Source organism: Palaemon carinicauda, chromosome 27 (genome assembly GCF_036898095.1).
Source record: "Palaemon carinicauda isolate YSFRI2023 chromosome 27, ASM3689809v2, whole genome shotgun sequence".
Lineage (NCBI taxonomy): Eukaryota > Metazoa > Arthropoda > Malacostraca > Decapoda > Palaemonidae > Palaemon > Palaemon carinicauda.
Genome location: NC_090751.1, coordinates 66,604,454 through 66,624,068, shown reverse-complemented (window position 1 = coordinate 66,624,068; position 19,615 = coordinate 66,604,454). Strand labels below are relative to the sequence as shown.

The window sequence follows — 19,615 nt, the reverse complement described above, 5'->3', positions numbered from 1 at the left end:
CTCGAAGATGATGATATCGATGAATACAAATTCATCAAAGTGTTGTATCTTCCATCAAATACCACCCCTATCCTCCAGCCCATGGACCAGCAAGTCATCTCTAATTTTAAGAAGCTGTACACCAAGCACTTATTTAAGCAGTGCTTTAATGTCACGCAAAGCACCAACTTAACTTTGCATGAATTTTGGCGGAGCCACTTTAATATCGTGCACTGCTTAAAGATCATAGATCAGGCTTGAGAGGGAGTAACTCGTCGGACCCTGAATTCAGCTTGGAAGAAGCTTTGGCCTGATGCTGTTGCTCCCAGAGATTTAGAAAGTTTTGGCCCCGAGAATGAACCTGTGGTTGCCGCCGAGGAAGACGTCGAAGAGATTGTATCCCTTGGCAAGTCCATGGGTCTGGAGGTGGATGAAGATGACATCACCGAACTCGTCGATGAGCATCATGAAGAGCTCACGACCGAGAAACTCAAGGAGCTGCAAGCCATGCAGCATGATGAGTTCCAAGCGCAGTTGAGTGAGTCAGAGGAGACCAAGGAGGTACAGCTGAAATAAAACAGATGTTGGCATATCATCAACACGTGGTTGATTTCATCGACAAGCATCACCCACAGAAACTTCATGTTAGCCGTGTTGTTGCGCAGTTCGATGATGTTTGCTTAACTCATTTCAGAAAAATCCTCAAAAGCCGTACCAAGCTACTTTCACTCGATAGTTTCTTTAAAAAATTTCTAAAACGGTCTAGTGATCATGATGAAAAGAAAGAAAGTGAAGCAAAGAAAAGGAAGACCGAATCGAGTGAAAGTGATGAAAATTAAAAATAAGAAAAGAAAAAGAATGTAAAAAAAAAAATTTAAAATTATAAAAATTAAAAAAAAAAAAAAATAAGCTAAGTTAAGTTAAAGTTCACGTTGTGTAAGTTAGTGTAAGTTATCGTACACGTTATTGTACAAAGTCGCTGTCCCTACCTCCTCGCTGATCTTCCATCCTCCTGCGTAGCAGTCCCTACACCTGCGCTGGCCTGTCGCTAAGGTAAAGTGTTACATAAAAACCCATTTTTTATTTATTATTTCTTTATTATTATTCTTTTTTTAGATAATTATTATACTGTATATTGTATTAATGTTATGTGTAATTATGTGTAGCCATTTATTAAGGAGTTATTATGGGTTTTTAGGCTAAGGAACGAATTAAACAAATTACCGTGTACAGTATTCTTATGGGAATATTTGCTCCAACATACGAAGCAGTTTCTGGAACGAATTAAGATCGTATGTAGAGGTATCACTGTATTCCCTAATAAAGAGCTACAGGTTTGTCAGGGAAAATACAAATTACCTCTTTATTTGTAATTTTTCATATTTCCAGTCTGTTGGTTTGGAATTCAAAATAAATTACTGACAAAACATCTGATCTCAAGCTTGGAGAAAAGTAGATGATCGTAGTTTGCCAGTCAGGGCATACTTAACTTGTAAAAGGAAAACTACTCCAAAATAAGAAAAAAATGGTGTGTATAATATAAAGAACTCTATATGAAATTTACAGTACAGTATTTAAATGACAATGATAGGTTATGGGAGTGGAAGGATGTAAAGATGGACAAACTTTGGAATTTCAGATATTGCAAAATACTGTACATATAAAGTTGAATGCATTTGATTGATGGGTTACTCAGTACTGTACAGTGGTACCTCTACATACGAATTTAATTCGTTCCACAACCAACTTCTGATGTAGAAAATGTTCGGATGTAGAAACGAATTTTCCCCTAAGAATACATGGTAATTCATTTAATTCGTTCCTCAGCCTAAAAACCCATAATAAATCCTTAATAAATGGCTACACATAATTACACATAACAATAACATAACTGCATAATATGAAAGAAGCATGTAAGAAATTTAATTATAAAGAAATAATAAATATAAAATGTGTTTTATTGCCACTTTACCTTAGAGACAGGCCAATGCAGGTGTAGGATTTGCTACTCCAGGAGGAGACGGACGATCGGCGAGAAGGTAGACATGGTGTTAACATGTTCTTTAAATAAATACTCTCTCTCTCTTTCTCTCTCTCTCTCTCTCTCTCTCTCTCTCTCTCTCTCTCTCTCTCTCTCTCTCTCTCTCTCTCTCTCTCTCTCTCTCTCTCTCTCTCTTGTTCTTCTTCACTGTTAGTGTTAGAGACGTCTAATAATTTTTTCTGAGAGAGAGAGAGAGAGAGAGAGATTAAACAAAAATGTTTTGTGTACATAATATTTTTAACAGCGTTAACAAGTTGAAAGACAGTTAAATGTAACTAAAAAAACAATATCAGCGAATCTGAATTCCTTTATTAACTAAAACAAATATTGATACAAACACACTCGTGTGCGTATGCGCAAACACACACACACGCACGAGGAGACACGATCGACGAGGAGGTAGAGATGGTGACTGTGATAACATACCGTAACTTACACTACGGAAATTTCAATCTAACTTAGCTTATTTATTTTTTTTTCTATTTTTATATTTCATATATTTTACATTTCTTTTCTTTTGATATTTTATTTTCATCACTTTCAGTGACGAGTTACGGTATGTTATCGCAGTCACCATCTCTACCTCCTCCCCGACCGTCTCTCTTACTGCGTAGCAATTTTTGCACCTGTGTGTGTGTTTGTGCATACGCACACGAGTGTGTTTGTATCAATATTTGTTTTAGTTAATAAAGGAATTCAGATTCGCTGTTATTACTTTCTTAGTTACATTTAATTGTTTTTCAACTCGTTGACGCTGTTAAAAATCATATGTACTCTAAACACATTTTTGTTTAATCTCTCTCTCTCTCTCTCTCTCTCTCTCTCTCTCTCTCTCTCTCTCTCTCTCTCTCTCGGAAAAAAAATAATAGACGTAACTAACACTATAACAGCGAAGAAGAACGAGAGAGAGAGAGAAAGAGAGATATTTTATTTAAAGAACATGTTAATGCTATGTTTAGAGAGAAACAGAAAAAGAGAGAAGTCTTATTTAAAAGAGCTTGTTAATGCTATCATGGTTTTCTTTGCTTCACTTTTTTCAATATTAATCTTACCCGATGATCATGTAGCTGTCAACTTCGTTGCCCGACAGAAATCTACGATCGGGATACGCCAGCGATCGCTTATACAGGTGGGGGTGTACTCACTAGCGCCATCTGTGGTCAGGCACTCCAGTACTTCTTGTCAACAAGACCTCAATTTTTCCTCTGTCGTGCCACCGGCAAGACCTACATGGATACGCTGTTGATTTTGGAGTCTTTTGTTCACGATTTGGTGAAGTATTTGCTCTGAAATTTAGCCTTCGCTGTACAGGAAGCTTTAGCCTTAGCTTAGCAAGCTTTTGGTATTAATTTGATTCATTGGTTAACGATCTTTGCTTTACTTTGGAATTCCCCCTTTGACTACTTCTAGAATTCAAGATGTCTGACACTTCCCAAGTTCCTAAATATAGGCGATGTAGTGTTAGGACTTGTAATAGGCGTCTTCCGAAGGCCTCTGTTGATCCTCACACCGTATGTTCCAATTGTAGGGGAAAATCCTGTCAATTGGAAGATCGATGTGGGGAATGTGCTGGGCTTTCGGAATTCGATTTTAATGAATTCCTCAGATATACTCGTAGGTTAGAGAAGGAGAGAGATAGGAGGAGTTCTTCTCGCTCTTTGGATATTTCCTCTCCCCATGCCCCTCAACCTTTTCCTTCCCCTGTGGTGGTGACCCCCGAACCTGCTACGAGTGCTCAGCCTGCAATGGATGTTGCGTGCCATTCAGGCTCTCGGTGATAAGGTGGAGTCGTTGGTTAGTGACCGCAATCAGCTCTTGGCGGATGTCAGAGAGCTGAAAGCGAAGAGTGCAGTGGGAAGTGTTAGTGCTAGTGCTGTGCAGTGTCAGTGTTAGTGTTGCGCATGAGGATACATCTGTGCGTGCCAGTCGTCCTCCCAGTCCGGGACCTCTTGCAAGCTCCCAAGCCCAGGGGAGAAGCAATGTCGAAGGACCAAAGGGTTCGGCAGGCCTTGATCGGCGCACAGATGTATCCTCAGTGGTTGCGGACGTATCTGCTAAGGATCGTCCCTTCCACTCCCAGACGAATGAGCCCTTACATTCCTCGTCTGTGGAAGAGGTTTCCAGGAGGAAACGGTGGACTAAGGTCTCACGACCGCTTAAGCGTAAAGTCCCTTCAGAGCTAGTCCAACGGCCCAGGTGTAGCCACTGGGTCAGTTCGGACTCGCCGCAGTCATCGGATGACTGCACACCTCCCAAGAGAGGTAGAGTGGTCCCTCAACAGGCCTCTGCTCCAACCACAGTAGACCCTAAGTGGTCCATGCTGCAGACTATGCAGTCTCAGCTTGCGGCTTTTATGCAGGATTATCAGGCAGAGAAGGTTTACATCCCTCCTCCTGTGAGAGCTCCTCCACAGTTGCGCAGTCCTCAGCCCATGCAGCATGCTCTGCAGACCTTACAGCATGAGCCGCATTCCATGCAGCATGAGCCTCATACCATGCAGCATGAGCCTCATCCCATGCAGCATGAGCCGCATGCCATGCAGCATGAGCCGCATCCCATGCAGCATGAGCCGCATCCCATGCAGCATGAGCCGCATGCCATGCAGCATGAGCCGCATGCCATGCAGCATGAGCCGCATGCCTCACAGCATGCTCTGCATACCACACCGCATGCTCCTCAGCCCACCGCAGACCCTCCCTCACACCGGCCCTCTGCTTTTGTTGTTGCCAGCTCACAGTCTGTCCAGCAGAGGCATGATGATGGATCCGCAGGTATGCATGCACCCGTTCTGCAGGATTCAGCCGTTCAGCTTGCTGCTCTGCCTTTGCCTCTTACAACTCAACTGTCGGGTGAGGAGGCTTCTGAGGATGAAGCTGCTCATCTTGATGATCCTCATTCTGATGTTGAAGAACACAAGTCTTCGCCACCCTCCTTAGACTTCCGCAAAGTCCTTGCTTTGTTCAGAGAGTTGTACCCTGAACACTTTGTGTCTGCAACCCCTCGTTCTCCTCCCTCCGAGTTTGCTCTGGGCATGCAGTCTACTGCGCCTGCCTTCACCAAGCTTGTTCTTGCCAGATCTTCAAGGAGAGCTTTGAGGGTTATGGGGGATTGGTTGCAGTCCAAGAAGCAACTGGGAAGGACCTCTTTTGTGTTTCCTCCTCCCAAGCTGGCTTCTAAGTCGGGCGTCTGGTATGCCACGGGAGAGGAACCTGGCTTGGGGGTTCCTGCCTCTGCCCAGGCCGACTTCTCAAGTCTGGTTGACTCTCCCCGCAGGTTGGCTATGAGACGTTCGAAGATCTGCTGGTCCCCTACAGATCTTGATCACTTGTTAAGGGGAGTCTTTCGTGCCTTCGAGATATTCAACTTCCTCGATTGGTGTCTGGGAGCCTTAAGCAGGAAGACTGCCCCTTCTGACAAGGACTCAGCCATGCTGATCATGTCCAGCATGGACAAGGCAATACGGGATGGGTCTGGCGAGCTTGCGGCTTCTTATGTATCAGGGGTCCTCAAGAAAAGGGAACATCTGTGCTCCTTCTTATCTGCTGGTATCACCCCTTGCCAGAGGTCAGAGTTACTTTTTGCTCCTCTGTCCAAGTGTCTGTTTCCGGAGGAATTAATTAAGTGGATGACTGCCTCTCTTCTCCAGAAGGATACGCATGACCTCATGGCTTCTTCTGCACGTAAGGCTAAGACCTTACCTTCCGTGACTAAACCTTACCGCCCTCTAGCAGTTGATACTCCTGCTTCCAGGTTCATCCCACCCTTTCGTGGCAGAACCTCCAGCAGAGGAGGTACCCGTGCAGACAGTCACCGTGGCAAGTCCAAGAAGGGTTCCAAGTCCACAAGAGGCAAGTTTTGACTTCCCTCCTCTCCAGACAGCTGTAGGAGCCAGACTCAAGACCTTCTGGCAAGCTTGGGAGAGCAGAGGTGCAGACGCTCAGTCTGTGAAGTGGCTGAGGGAGGGATACAGAATTCCGTTCTGCCGCAATCCCCCTCTAGCTACATCTCCCATCAACCTCTCTCCCAACTACAAGGAGAAGGACAAGAGGCTAGCGTTGCAACAAGAGGTGTCGCTCTTGCTACACAAGGAGGCAGTGGTCATAGTCCGGGACCATCAATCCCCGGGGTTTTACAACCGTCTCTTCCTGGTAGCCAAGAAGACAGGAGGTTGGAGACCGGTGCTGGACGTCAGTGCGCTCAATGCTTATGTCACCAAGCAGACGTTCACTATGGAGATGACGAAGTCGGTCCTAGCAGCGGTCAGGCAGGAGGACTGGATGGTCTCGTTAGACCTGAAAGACGCATACTTTCACGTCCCCATCCATCCAGACTCCCAACCTTTCCTGAGATTCGTCTATGGAAAGGTTGTGTACCAGTTCCAAGCCCTGTGTTTTGGCCTAAGCACGTCACCTCTTGTGTTTACGCAACTGATGAGGAATATTGCGAAATTCCTTCACTTGGCAGACATCAGAGCCTCCCTCTATTTAGACGACTGGCTTTTAAGAGCTCCCACAAGTCGTCGCTGTCTGGAGAATCTCAGATGGACTATGGATCTGACCAAGGAACTGGGCCTCCTGGTCAATTTAGAGAAGTCCCAGCTCGTCCCAGAGTCTCAGAGTCGAGCTTTTCGGGCTTTTCCGTCGGCCCCAAGGATCAACCAAGCCCTAGAGTGCATCCTGAGCATGCTGAGAAGGAGCCGATGCTCAGTAAGGCAGTGGATGAGTCTAACAGGGACACTTTCATCGCTGTCCCTGTTCATCGAGTTAGGGAGACTCCACCTCCGCCCCCTTCAGTATCATCTGGCTGCTCACTGGATCAAGGACATGACGCTAGAGACAGTCTCAATTCCTGTTTCCGAAGAGATGAGGTCTACTCTAACGTGGTGGAAGAACAGCATTCTTCTCAAGGAAGGTCTTTCGTTAGCTGTTCAGACCCCCGACCACCATCTCTTCTCGGACGCATCAGACTCGGGCTGGGGTGCGACATTGGACGGACAGGAATGCTCGGGAACATGGAATCAGGAACAAAGAACACTCCACATCAATTGCAAGGAGTTGTTGGCGGTTCATCTGGCCTTAATGAACTTCAAGTCCCTCCAGCTAAACAAGGTGGTGGAGGTGAACTCCGACAACACCACAGCCTTGGCTTACATCTCCAAGCAGGGGGGGACTCATTCGAGGAAGTTGTTCGAGATCGCAAGGGACCTCCTCATTTGGTCAAAAGATCGAAGGCTCACGCTGGTAACGAGGTTCATTCAGGGCGATATGAATGTCATGGCAGATCGCCTCAGCCGGAAGGGTCAGGTCATCCCCACAGAGTGGACCCTTCACAAGAATGTTTGCAGCAGACTTTGGTCCCTGTGGGGTCAGCCAACCATAGATCTGTTCGCTACCTCGATGACCAAGAGGCTCCCATTGTATTGTTCTCCGATTCCAGACCCGGCAGCAGTTCACGTGGATGCTTTTCTGCTGGATTGGTCCCATCTCGACCTGTATGCATTCCCGCCGTTCAAGATTGTCAACAGGGTACTTCAGAAATTCGCCTCTCACAAAGGGACACGGCTGACGTTGGTTGCTCCCCTCTGGCCCGCGAGAGAATGGTTCACAGAGGTACTGCAATGGCTGGTCGACGTTCCCAGGACTCTTCCTCTAAGAGTGGACCTTCTGCGTCAACCTCACGTAAAGAAGGTACACCCAAGCCTCCACGCTCTTCGTCTGACTGCCTTCAGACTATCGAAAGACTCTCAAGAGCTAGAGGCTTTTCGAAGGAGGCAGCCAGAGCGATTGCTAGAGCTAGGAGGACATCCACTCTCAGAGTCTATCAATCTAAATGGGAAGTCTTCAGAACCTGGTGCAAGGCCAATGCAGTTTCCTCAACCAGTACCACTGTAACCCAGATTGCTGACTTCCTGTTACATCTAAGGAACGTTAGATCCCTATCAGCTCCTACGATCAAGGGTTATAGAAGTATGTTGGCAGCGGTTTTCCGCCACAGAGGCTTGGATCTTTCCTCCAACAAAGATCTGCAGGACATCCTTAGGTCTTTTGAGACCTCTAAGGAACGTCGGTTGTCCACTCCAGGCTGGAATCTAGACGTGGTCCTAAGGTTCCTGATGTCATCTAGATTTGAACCGCTACAATCAGCCTCTTTCAAGGACCTCACATTAAAAACTCTTTTCCTAGTATGCCTAGCAACAGCTAAGAGAGTAAGTGAGATCCACGCCTTCAGCAGGAACATAGGTTTCACATCGGAAACGGCTACATGTTCCTTGCAGCTCGGTTTTTTGGCTTAAAACGAGCTTCCTTCACGTCCTTGGCCTAAATCGTTCGAGATCCCTAGCCTATCCAACTTGGTGGGTAACGAGCTGGAGAGAGTACTTTGCCCAGTCAGAGCTCTTAGGTACTATCTGAAAAGGTCAAAACCTTTACGAGGACAATCAGAAGCCTTATGGTGTGCTGTTAAGAAGCCTTCGCTACCAATGTCTAAGAACGCAGTTTCTTACTACATCAGGCTTCTGATTAGAGAAGCTCATTCTCATATGAAGGAAGAAGACCTTGCTTTACTGAAGGTAAGGACACATGAAGTGAGAGCTGTGGCTACTTCAGTGGCCTTCAAACAGAACCGTTCTCTGCAGAGTGTTATGGATGCAACCTATTGGAGAAGCAAGTCAGTGTTCGCATCATTCTATCTCAAAGATGTCCAGTCTCTTTACGAGAACTGCTACACCCTGGGACCATTCGTAGCAGCGAGTGCAGTAGTAGGTGAGGGCTCAGCCACTACATTCCCATAATCCCATAACCTTTTTAACCTTTCTCTTGATTGCTTTTATTGTTGTTTTTGGGTTGTACGGTCGGCTAAGAAGCCTTCCGCATCCTGGTTGATTTGGCGGGTGGTCAATTCTTTCTTGAGAAGCGCCTAGGTTAGAGGTTGTGATGAGGTCCTTTAGTATGGGTTGCAGCCCTTTATACTTCAGCCACCTAAGAGTCGTTCAGCATCCTAAGAGGACCGCTACGCTCAGTAAGGAAGACGTACTTATTAAAGGCAGAGTAATGGTTCAAGTCGACTTCCTTACCAGGTACTTATTTATTTTTTATTGTTATTTTGAATAACTAATAAAAATGAAATACGGGATACTTAGCTTCTTTGTTAACATGTATACTGGTCTCCACCCACCACCCTGGGTGTGAATCAGCTACATGATCATCGGGTAAGATTAATATTGAAAAATGTTATTTTCATTAGTAAAATAAATTTTTGAATATACTTACCCGATGATCATGATTTAAATGACCCGCCCTTCCTCCCCATAGAGAACCAGTGGACCGAGGAGAAAATTGAGGTCTTGTTGACAAGAAGTACTGGAGTACCTGACCACAGATGGCGCTGGTGAGTACACCCCCACCTGTATAAGCGATCGCTGGCGTATCCCGACCGTAGATTTCTGTCGGGCAACGAAGTTGACAGCTACATGATCATCGGGTAAGTATATTCAAAAATTTATTTTACTAATGAAAATAACATTTTTCTTTCTTTCTGTTCATCGCGTTGGCCCTTCTCACAAATGATCGTTGCCAACAATCTTTTTGTCCTCTATCCCTATCAACAAAAGGCGTTCTTTCTCTTCCAGGGTATTGCTAAGATGTCTTGTAATAATAGTGATCCCCTTCAATGGTTATTTGCTTTAATGGCTGCCTTCAGCTTGATGATCCTCGAGATCATAGGCCTATTCCGGCCATATTGTTTAGCCATACAGTATCACTCACATGCACACTGCTCTCATGTTTTTCTATAATTTTTTGCTTCAATTCTAATGAAAGAATTGCCTTCTTCCTGTACTGAAACTTAGCTTCTTAGGCACCATGATTATAGGTAAAATCAAAAAGGAAATGTGAGAAAGGAAGAAAATAAGCACTGTTAATAACAGACCAAACAGAGGACAACCACACGATACACACAAGAATAGAGAACTAAGCACTCGACGCTCAATGGCGTAATGCTTACTTCGTGTGTCGAAATAAAATTCGGGTGTAGAGTAAAAAATTTGCTCGAATTTTACTTCGGATGTTGGAAAATTTGGATGTAGATACGTTCGTGTGTAGAGGTTCCACTGTATTAGTATTATCATTTCCCCCAGTTCTTGACTCCTCCAAGGTTTTAGTAATGAACTTGCAGTTGCAGAATGGTGTTGCCTTTTATACTGAATTTTTATGAAATCTTTAATCATTAACATTTTAGGTTGATCTTCATTTTAGCTCGTGGATTACATGCTGCCTCTTTTTCCATCCATGTTATACATTAGTCTCCACAAGCTCACACATATTGTGAAGATGTGTGAATGTCATGGTTTCAAAAGGGAAAGACTTTTTTTTTTTTTTTTTTACTACAGTATTCATTTGAAAAATTGTGACATTCTGCCTTCCTCTGTGTTTCTTGGGCCATTTAATTCATTTATTTTGGTGTGGCTTAATTTCTTATTGTATCGAACAATGAAATTGAAGCAAAGTAAAATCAAGTTACTCGGAAAATTAATGCTGTTTTTTTTTTTTTTTACATACAGTGTTTAGTAGCTGGGCCTAGTTCTAGGATGTTTGTTATAAGCGAGTACTATTTGTTATAAGCGAGTACTATTTTGTATCTTTACACTTGTTTCCAGTGTTCAATGGTATTTTCATTTACTGTATAGCTAAAGTGCAATATAATTATATGAGCTATTGTTTTATGTTACATGTCTATGTGGATTATTCATGTAGATAAAAGACATTACAGTATTTTGATTCAAGCCGTGTTAGTGTTGTTAAGTATAGTGCACTGTACTGTAGTATGTATTAATTTCCTCTTAACAAATAAGAAAATTATTCATGTTCTCTAGCTGTAGTTCTAATGGTATTGTTTCTTCTTTTTTAACCTACTTTCAGTAGTTTATATTCATCATGTTATTTTTACAACTTTCAGCTGTTTTGTTGGATGGGAAACTCTTATTTTACAACCCAAACTTGCAGATTGTGCTATTGTGGCCACTCAAGATCAGGATCATGTCAAACCTACCATCAAACTGGCTAAAATTGGGTAAGCTGTCTATCACATGTAAATAAAAGTTATTGCATATTTTACTTAGGAATGAAAGGCAATATGCAGAACCTTTTTCCTCATTAAAACAATATTATTTTGGGATTACTTCAAACTCTATCTAATTTATTGTTTCTACAACCAATTTCTTTTATTTAAAAAGAATTTGAAAGATGATTTTATATACAAATAATTTGAGAAGAAATTTTTATATTTTAATTTTTTATAGTGTATGTGTTGTTTTATTAATGTAAAGAAGACACTTTTAGTTATGACATACTTTTCATATGGAAGTTTGTTGACTTTTAAAAAAGTAACTTTTGAGATTGTAGGTAATAAGATTCCCTATCTCTTCATGTTTGGATGACAAAAATGTGTTAATATTAAAAAAAAGTTGGGCTTCAAAGTTTTTATTTGTAGAGATTGATTGAATAAACTTTAGTTTGTAAAAGTATGGACTTTTACTGGTAATTTTCCTTGCCACTGGGGTTTATAAGGACATAATCATCATATTTCAGGGTTACTTACTAACCAATACATATAAAAAACGAACACACGAGCAAAACTGGGTAACATGAGAGATTCTCGTCTGTATTTTTTTGGGCAATATTTACGCTCTTGGGCTGTTTAAGTATCTCCTCTGGATACTTTATGTATCTTTCAGCATAATCATAATAAAAAAAATTATAAATGTATAAACATGCAGACAAATAAATAAGAACATATGTGTAGCTTCTTTCATCTTTGCATTTCTTTGTTTGTCATGTAGCTAATGATGTGGCCTCACCGAGTGCTTTGAGTGCTTTATAGTCTGATTTTTTTTTAGCATCCCCTGGTCAACCTTTTGAGATTACAGTACATGCAGAAAGCTGATTAGAATATAATTGTTTGACTTGGGAATTTACTGAAGGGTCACTAAATTACTTTGAATTTTTTGTTAAAATTTTTCTTTATATACCTGTACCTCTTTATTTTAATTCAAACTATATATTTTATTTTTATTTCTATCAGGTACCATATATTGCTGGAAAAACCAATGGCTGTAACGGCAGAAGACTGTCGAACAATTTATGAGGCATGTCAAGAAGCTGGAGTAATGTTAGCCGTGTGCCATGTTTTACGGTCAGTTTATTTTTGGCCCTTTGTTGTAGAATTGGTAAAGTTGCCTAATGCTGACAAAACATGTAAATCTTCAGCCAAGTCTTCATGATTTTTTAATATTGATTTTATGTTAATTACATTTAGGAAGGTGATCATTAGCATAGCTTGGATAATTATGGGAACCATTATTGTTATATGAAATTGAAAGTGAATATTTGATTTTCAGATATCACCCTCCAGCTAGAAAGTTGAAGGAACTTATAGATTCGGGCTTAATTGGAGAAGTAGTCAACATTAACCATACAGAACCTGTAGGATTCTACCATTTTGCTCACTCTTTTGTCAGGGGTAAGTATTTTAGCTAGAAAATGTTTTGACATTTATAAGATTCCTTTTTAAATCCATTTAAGGGGACCGTCCACTATTGGGGGATAATATAACAATTTAAAAAAATAAAAAATCAAGTTATTGTTTCTATGTATGCAGAAACATATCGTACATGCTCTCCAGAAGTTTCAGATAATTATTTCTACAAATAATGAAGGTATAGCGGTCTTTAAATGATGATGTCATCCTAACTGCGTCATCTGTATGACTGAGTTTGACAGAATCGTCTTTGTGTGTTTATTTTTGCATATATATATAGCGATTTTTTCACTTATGTTTCGAAACCTCGTACGTCTGGCAAAGGTGGAAGGCATTGGTAGAAGGTAGGCGAACTCATGATCTTAGAGACCAGCCAAAGTTTCCAAAGACGTATAGAAGTTATGATGCACCTGTGTTAATTTACTTGCAGTTCGTGTATACATTGTGTTTTCACAACATACTCGTGAAATTTATAGCAAGGCCAATGTTACCTAAGGTCAAAAGAGCAACAGAAAAGAACCAAGAAGAGAGAAAGCATGAAAAGAGTACAAAGCTGGAACATTCTAATTAAAACTGGCAACAATAAGAGGCCATTGGCAACTCATGACACCCTTACATCAAGTGTATTAGTACACTTAGGGGTTTAAAAGGGATTTTGACAAAGGAAAAATCTATTTCTGGGCGAGGAACCTCTGTCGCCCAGTGAAATACCACATTTAGGGAGCCTTGATGTAGGAATAAACAAAAAAAGTACAAAGTAAGGTTATCATAATAATGTTATTTTGATTTTTCTAAGAAAAATACAAATATTTATAGCAAATCTTTGGAAGCTCATAACTCAAAAACATATTTGCATGTCTGTAGCCATTTCTCAGTTATTTATTGTTCAATTTTAGAGAAAATTATATATATGGGAAGAAGAATAAAAATCCCACAATTTTGTGACAGATTTTTTATTTTCCTTTTACTCTTTTTCATGATAAATTTACGTCTAGACGAAGAAAATTTGTTAAAAATTCATTAAAAAGAATAGAAATTCTGGTTTATAAAGCAGGTTTTATGGTATGATTTTCAATACAATTGGTGTCATATTTGTGGAGAAAATGCTACCTAAGTTTTTTTTTTTTTTTAAATAATGACTTTTACTAATAAATCTAAAAAGTTTTGCTCAAATTACTCGAAATTTTTGAATGATTAAGGTATCCTATATATCTAAAACATATGTGGAAATTACATATTTTGAATAATTAAAAAAAAAAAATACAAGACATAGTGGATGGTCCCCTTGAAGATAAACTACTATAGTCTACACTGCAGCAGAAAAAGATCTTAACAAGTAAATTAATTTTAGAATAGTCCTAAGATTTATTGAAATGTTGCAATTACTGTATGTGTAATTTCAAGTTACATTGAAAAAATGTTGACAGACTTTAACAATCTTTTAATCTTCATTTGAATGTTGCTTATGTACAGTAACTGTGCTTTGTCACCCTGAGTTATATATGATTTTAATCCCACTGAGAAAATAACCTCCACATCATAGATTGATAGACATTTATTTTATTTTTCACAGGTAATTGGCGAAATGAGAAGAGTAGTACATTCTCACTACTGGCAAAATGCTGTCACGATGTAGATTTGATAGCTTATTGGATGGGAAACAAAAAATGCATTAAGCTCTCATCCTTTGGCTCTTTGCATCATTTTAGGTAAGTCATAGATCTTTTGACAAAGCTATTTTAACATAATATACAGTAGTTAGTCACACCGTAGGTTTTATGATTATTTTATTTATTACTACTAGCCTTTGATTTTCTTTACCTTCTAGGCTTTATGCTTTTTTTCTATAAATCCATTACCATTTGTTTCTTACTTTTTATTCCTTTCAGTGGCTAGAATATTTATACCTCAAGCTCATAATGCTGAACATTCATCATCAACATCATATCCTCCTACGCCTATTGACACAAAGGGCCTCTGTTAGATTTCGCCAGTTGTCACTATCTCAATACTTCTCCATTCATCATCTCCTATTTTACGCTTCATAGCCCTCACCCATGTAGGTCTGGGTCCTCTAACACTTCTAGTGTCTTAGATTTATTTATATTATTATTATTATTATTATTATTATTATTATTATGATTATTAAATGCTAAGCTACAACCCTAGTTGGAAAAGCAGGATGCTATAAGCCCAGGGGCCCCAACAGGGAAAATAGCCCAGTGAGGAAAGGAAATAAAGAAAAATAAAATATTTTAAGTATAGTAACAACATTAAAATAAATACTTCTTATAAAAACTATAAAAACTTTAACAAAACAAGATGAAGAGAAACTAGATAGAAGTGTGCCCGAGTGTACCCTCATGCAAGAGAACTCTAACCCTAGACTGGAAGGCTATGGTACATAGGTTATGGCACTACCCAAGACTAGAGAACGAGGGTTTGATTTTGGAGTGTCCTCCTAGAAGAGCTGCTTGCCATAGCTGAAGAGTCTCTTCTATCCTTACCAAGAGGAAAGTAGCCACTGAACAATTACAGTGCAGTAGTTAACCCCTTGGGTGAAGAAGAATTGTTTGGCAATCTCAGTGTTGTCAGGTGTATGAGGACAGAGGAGAATCTGTAAAGAATAGGCTAAACTATTCGGTGTCTGTGTAGGCAAAGGGAAAGAATCGTAACCAGAGAGAAGGGTCCTATGTAGTACTGATCCGAGTTTTTACTCTGCTCTCTCATCAGTTGTATGCAAGTGGCCGGTCACTAAACCGCCGACAGCTATTTTGAATTTCCAATTACAGGTATCTTTATTTGCTCATTAGTTCTTTCATTCGGTTGTGTGTTTGTTGGTTCTTGTTATAACCAATCACTTGTGTTAGTGGCATTTTGTGGCTTCCTTGTTTGGATTGTCATTAATTTGGTGATTTTTGCATGCGATACCAACACAAACGAATGATCATAACTAACTGGTAAAATAAACGGAACAAAAATCATATAACTAGGTTATGTAGCATGCAGAATAAAGCTAAATAAAGCTAAAATAACACAGTAAGAGAGGGACCCAGGAGAACATCAGAACAAAATGAATGAAGAAAGTGGGCCTAGCCCACCAGACTCGGGTATCTACCGAACTGGACGGGGGGAACTACAACATAAAGGCTCGATCGGGTAAGGTGCCGATCAGTAGGATAAAAATACGTAAAATAACTGCTAACCTGGAGTCCCTCTCCAACCAAAAACAGGACATAACTCTTAAAAAAGGGAATAGGAATAAATAAGAGCAACAATCCTAGCATAATAAGACACCATGACACGGTGACGAATGTGCCTTCAAGGAACTAGCCCTAGAAGGGTAGCAAGCAAGCTCATAACCTAAAATATATATATACGTTCCTGTCATAATGAAAACACGAAAGCTGAATAAAAGCATCGCGTAATGTGACACAGAATTGAGCAGATGTAAAAAGGTTCAAAACGAGTTACAATTAGTATGGGAGACTAATTGCAAAACGTCAAGAACAAGATGTACAGGTAGCGAAACCAAGCATGGCTGCCGTGAATCGGGACTCTCAACCCGAAAAACTCGTTAACATTAAAAACAAAGAAAATAAAGGCATCGCTACCTCCAAAAACTCAAAATCCATAGTTCTAGTACTTACCTTGGATGAGGAAGCTTGAACGTCCGACATCTCATACAAAAAAGCACCAAAACAAGCAAAAATCACAAGCAAGGGAACGCACGGGGAAACACCGAAGATGCTATGAAAGGAGTGACGTAGTTGGCGTGGGTGGAGATAGAGGTAGTAGCAATCAGTAGTGGAAGTAGAACGGCACCTCGTAGTAATGGGGATATTTTGAAGAGGAGATATCTAAATGGCACGAGACCTCTGGTAGTGGTTTTCACGCCCCAGTTACTATATACCGACACCTATTTAGGTGAGCGAGCTGGGTTCATCCCTGGCATTCCTATGCAACTTTTTTCTCTGGTAATATATAGCAGTTATATACCTTAGAAATGATGCTAAAGGAGCATTTCATGCAGCGGCACAGGTTGAGCCCAGAAATAGATTTTTCCTTCGTCAAAATCCCTTTTTTGTGCAACCCGGCTTTTCGCCTTCATCGAAGAAATTTGAAACTTTCAAGTTTCATTGGCAAGTCCCCATTCGAATCCTATCGGGAGATGCTTTTCATGCAGTATTCGTAAGAGCTGTAGAGAGTATGCTCCATAGGAGACCTGCCCTAATTGCAAGAGGTAAGGTATGGAATTACAGTAGGTACTGTAGTTTTCTTGTTATTACTTGTGTCATTCATGGCCTGAGAGTAAGAAGTCACTCTATGTTAAACATTAAAAGACTACAACATAGAAGGCCAGAGACCAATAACTTTTAAAGAGAAGAAAACGATCTCGGTTAATGAGGATTTCAGGGATTCTGATTGACACGGTCTCAAATGAAGATTATCCACCAATACATGCCCATGTGGGGTAACATGATAAACAATGGAACACATTGTATAAGGATGCCTATTTGGCCCTCATTGCTCAGATCAAGACCTCAGAAGTAAACGACAACACCCTCCTGTGTGTTTAATTTGGCGTGATAAGATATGATGATGATGTGTAAAGTGTAGTCTAATGTACAGTAATGATTTGCTGTGAAATACTAGATAACCTAGGGAGACGGAAGAGCTCCTAGAAAGCCTTGATTCAAAATATTCACTATTATGTATACTTTTTGCACTTTAACAGTCTTCCCAGCTTGAAATTTCATGTTCATTTATAATTCTTACAAAACATCTTACTCCTTACAGGAAGGAAAAGAAGCCACAAGGTGCATCTGCCCGCTGTTTGGATTGTGGGATTGAAGAATCATGTCCATATTCAGCAAAGAAGATATATCTTGATCCCAAGCCACAGAAACCGCAGTGGCCCATGAGTGTTGTTTGTGATATTGAGGATGCACCAGAGGGTTATTTGGCAAGACTAACTGAAGCTGTGAGGACAGGTAAAAATGAGTTTCATTGGCTTTCAGTGCATGCATTTAGATTTAAGTTTAAAGGTTGCTTATGAATAGCAGAGGCAAGGGAGTGTGACAATGCCTTAGAAACTGACCATATATACATATGATCAATGGCAAAGCCCACTCTCCATCCAAGCTCGGATCAAGGAGGGTCAGGCAATTGCTGCTGATGACTCAGCAGGTAGACCTATTAGGCTCCCCCAAACTCCCCATCCCTACCTCACAAAGATTTTGAGGCTGCAGACATTACAAGAAACTATCGAGCCCCAGTCCAACAGATCTCTAACCTACCATTTGTTCCGTAACTGGAATACAAACCACGCTATTTATTAGGGGTTATACTTTCAGCGGAGCTGAAATGACGAGCCATTAAAATTTAGCGAGGGTTAACTACCTACACCGCTAGTTAGCGGGGGTATGGGGGGGTAGCTTACTACCACTCCCGTTCACACACCTGTGATTTAGTCACTTTACTTTTGTCTCAGATGGAGAGCGGTTGTTTCCGCTCTCCCCCCTCGCCTATTCTGGACTGCCATTAATTTTTGTCTTTTAACTTACTTTTTCTTATACATGTATATATATGAAAACATTCTTAATGTTTATGTATATATATGTGTATAGAAATGTGATAAGTTTCCTTTTCAGTGTTTGTGCTGTGCGTGTGATACATATACGACAACGACACTTGCGTACATTAGCACCGGAACAAGGCCAGCACAGTTCCACTTCGTGGGGAACGACCTCTTCCTCTTTGGTCTATCGGTCTTCCCGTCGGCATATAACCGTTAACTCGGCCGCCGCAGGGGAATCATCATCACCTGGACCCCTTTCATTCAACTATTGTCTTCGCCTTTTCCCTTTTCCTACGTGAAACATGGATTACTGAGCGAAGGGAATGTGGCGTCTCAGAGATTGACTACGGTCTTTCTCTTCTCAAGGTTGTTCACCTTTCAACAACAGTGTACTATTGGGAAGGGCTCCTTTCCCGTTCGCGGGTTAGGTTGCGCTTCCGATTGTTTGTCTCAATTATTTTTAGTGAAATGATAATTGTAATTTTAACTTTTCAGCTTTTCACTGTGGGGAACATTTCCCTTCGGAGGATCAGTGGTTCTCGCTATTAGTGAATATTCTTAACTGATTTAAATAATTGTAATTCTGTTTTTATTAGTTACTTGGCTCCTCCCTTCTCCCGTGGATTTCGACTGGGGAAGGAAGGGCGCAATACTTATTCTTATGTTGTTCCCTCGGGGTTCCTCTTCGGAGTTCCTTCCTAGGGAATTTTTCTGTTAAATAATGAATTTTATTTTTTCTCAGTTAACTCTGCAATTTTCTTCGTTCTACTAAGAGTACCAACGAAGTAGAGCTGTTCTGTTCATGCCTGGGGAATCTGCTGTCACTGCCGTCCCTCAGAGGACGTCATCATGGGCGTCATCCCCTCTCTTGGAAGTACTCCCGTGACAACATGACCAGCACTTCAGATCATCTTAGAACGCTAACCAGGGTGTTCGCCTCCAGGGGTTGGACAACTTCCCTTCCGAGGGAAAGTTTCCTCCCTAGGTGTGAGGTTGTTTCTCCCTTCCGAGAGAGAACTTCCCACATCTTGATAAATTCATCATCTCCAACAGCTGATGCTGCCTTCGCCCAGACTTCTCTCCCCCCTTGCTGAGTCTCTCTTCCTTCAGGGGCAGAGCACAGTCTTGGCAAGTCTCTTCTACAAAGTGTTTACCTCTCACGTTCGCGAGGGAGGCAACTCATAGAGACTCGTCTTCGGAGGATCGCTACTGTTGAAGGTCAACTTGCTGATCCACCGGCCCTCACAGGCGTCATCAAGTCTCTTCTACGAAGTGTTCACCTCTCTCGTTTGCGAGAGAGGCCACTCATAGAGACACCTCTTCGGAGGATCACTCTGCTCATCAGTTCCTGATCATCTTACCAGCAGACCTACCAGCGCAACTTTGCGCTGCAACTTAGTCCGTGGACTACGGTCCTGAACTCCTCCTAAGGCCAGCTTGCTGGTCCACTGGCCCTCATGGGCTTCATCAGTTCCTGATCA

At 41.3% G+C, this 19,615-nt stretch overlaps 1 protein-coding gene across 2 annotated transcripts in view; it reads left to right on the top strand.

Moving 5' to 3' along the window:
• Positions 1-19,615, top strand: part of LOC137620746 (putative oxidoreductase YteT) — a 172,059-nt gene that overhangs the window by 45,689 nt on the left and 106,755 nt on the right. For both annotated transcript variants that reach the window (XM_068351127.1, XM_068351126.1), the window contains exons 3-7: positions 10,973-11,086; positions 12,098-12,208; positions 12,414-12,535; positions 14,127-14,262; positions 17,354-17,547. In XM_068351127.1, the coding sequence (XP_068207228.1) occupies positions 10,973-11,086; positions 12,098-12,208; positions 12,414-12,535; positions 14,127-14,262; positions 17,354-17,547 (677 nt within the window). The remainder of the gene's footprint in view (positions 1-10,972; positions 11,087-12,097; positions 12,209-12,413; positions 12,536-14,126; positions 14,263-17,353; positions 17,548-19,615) is intronic.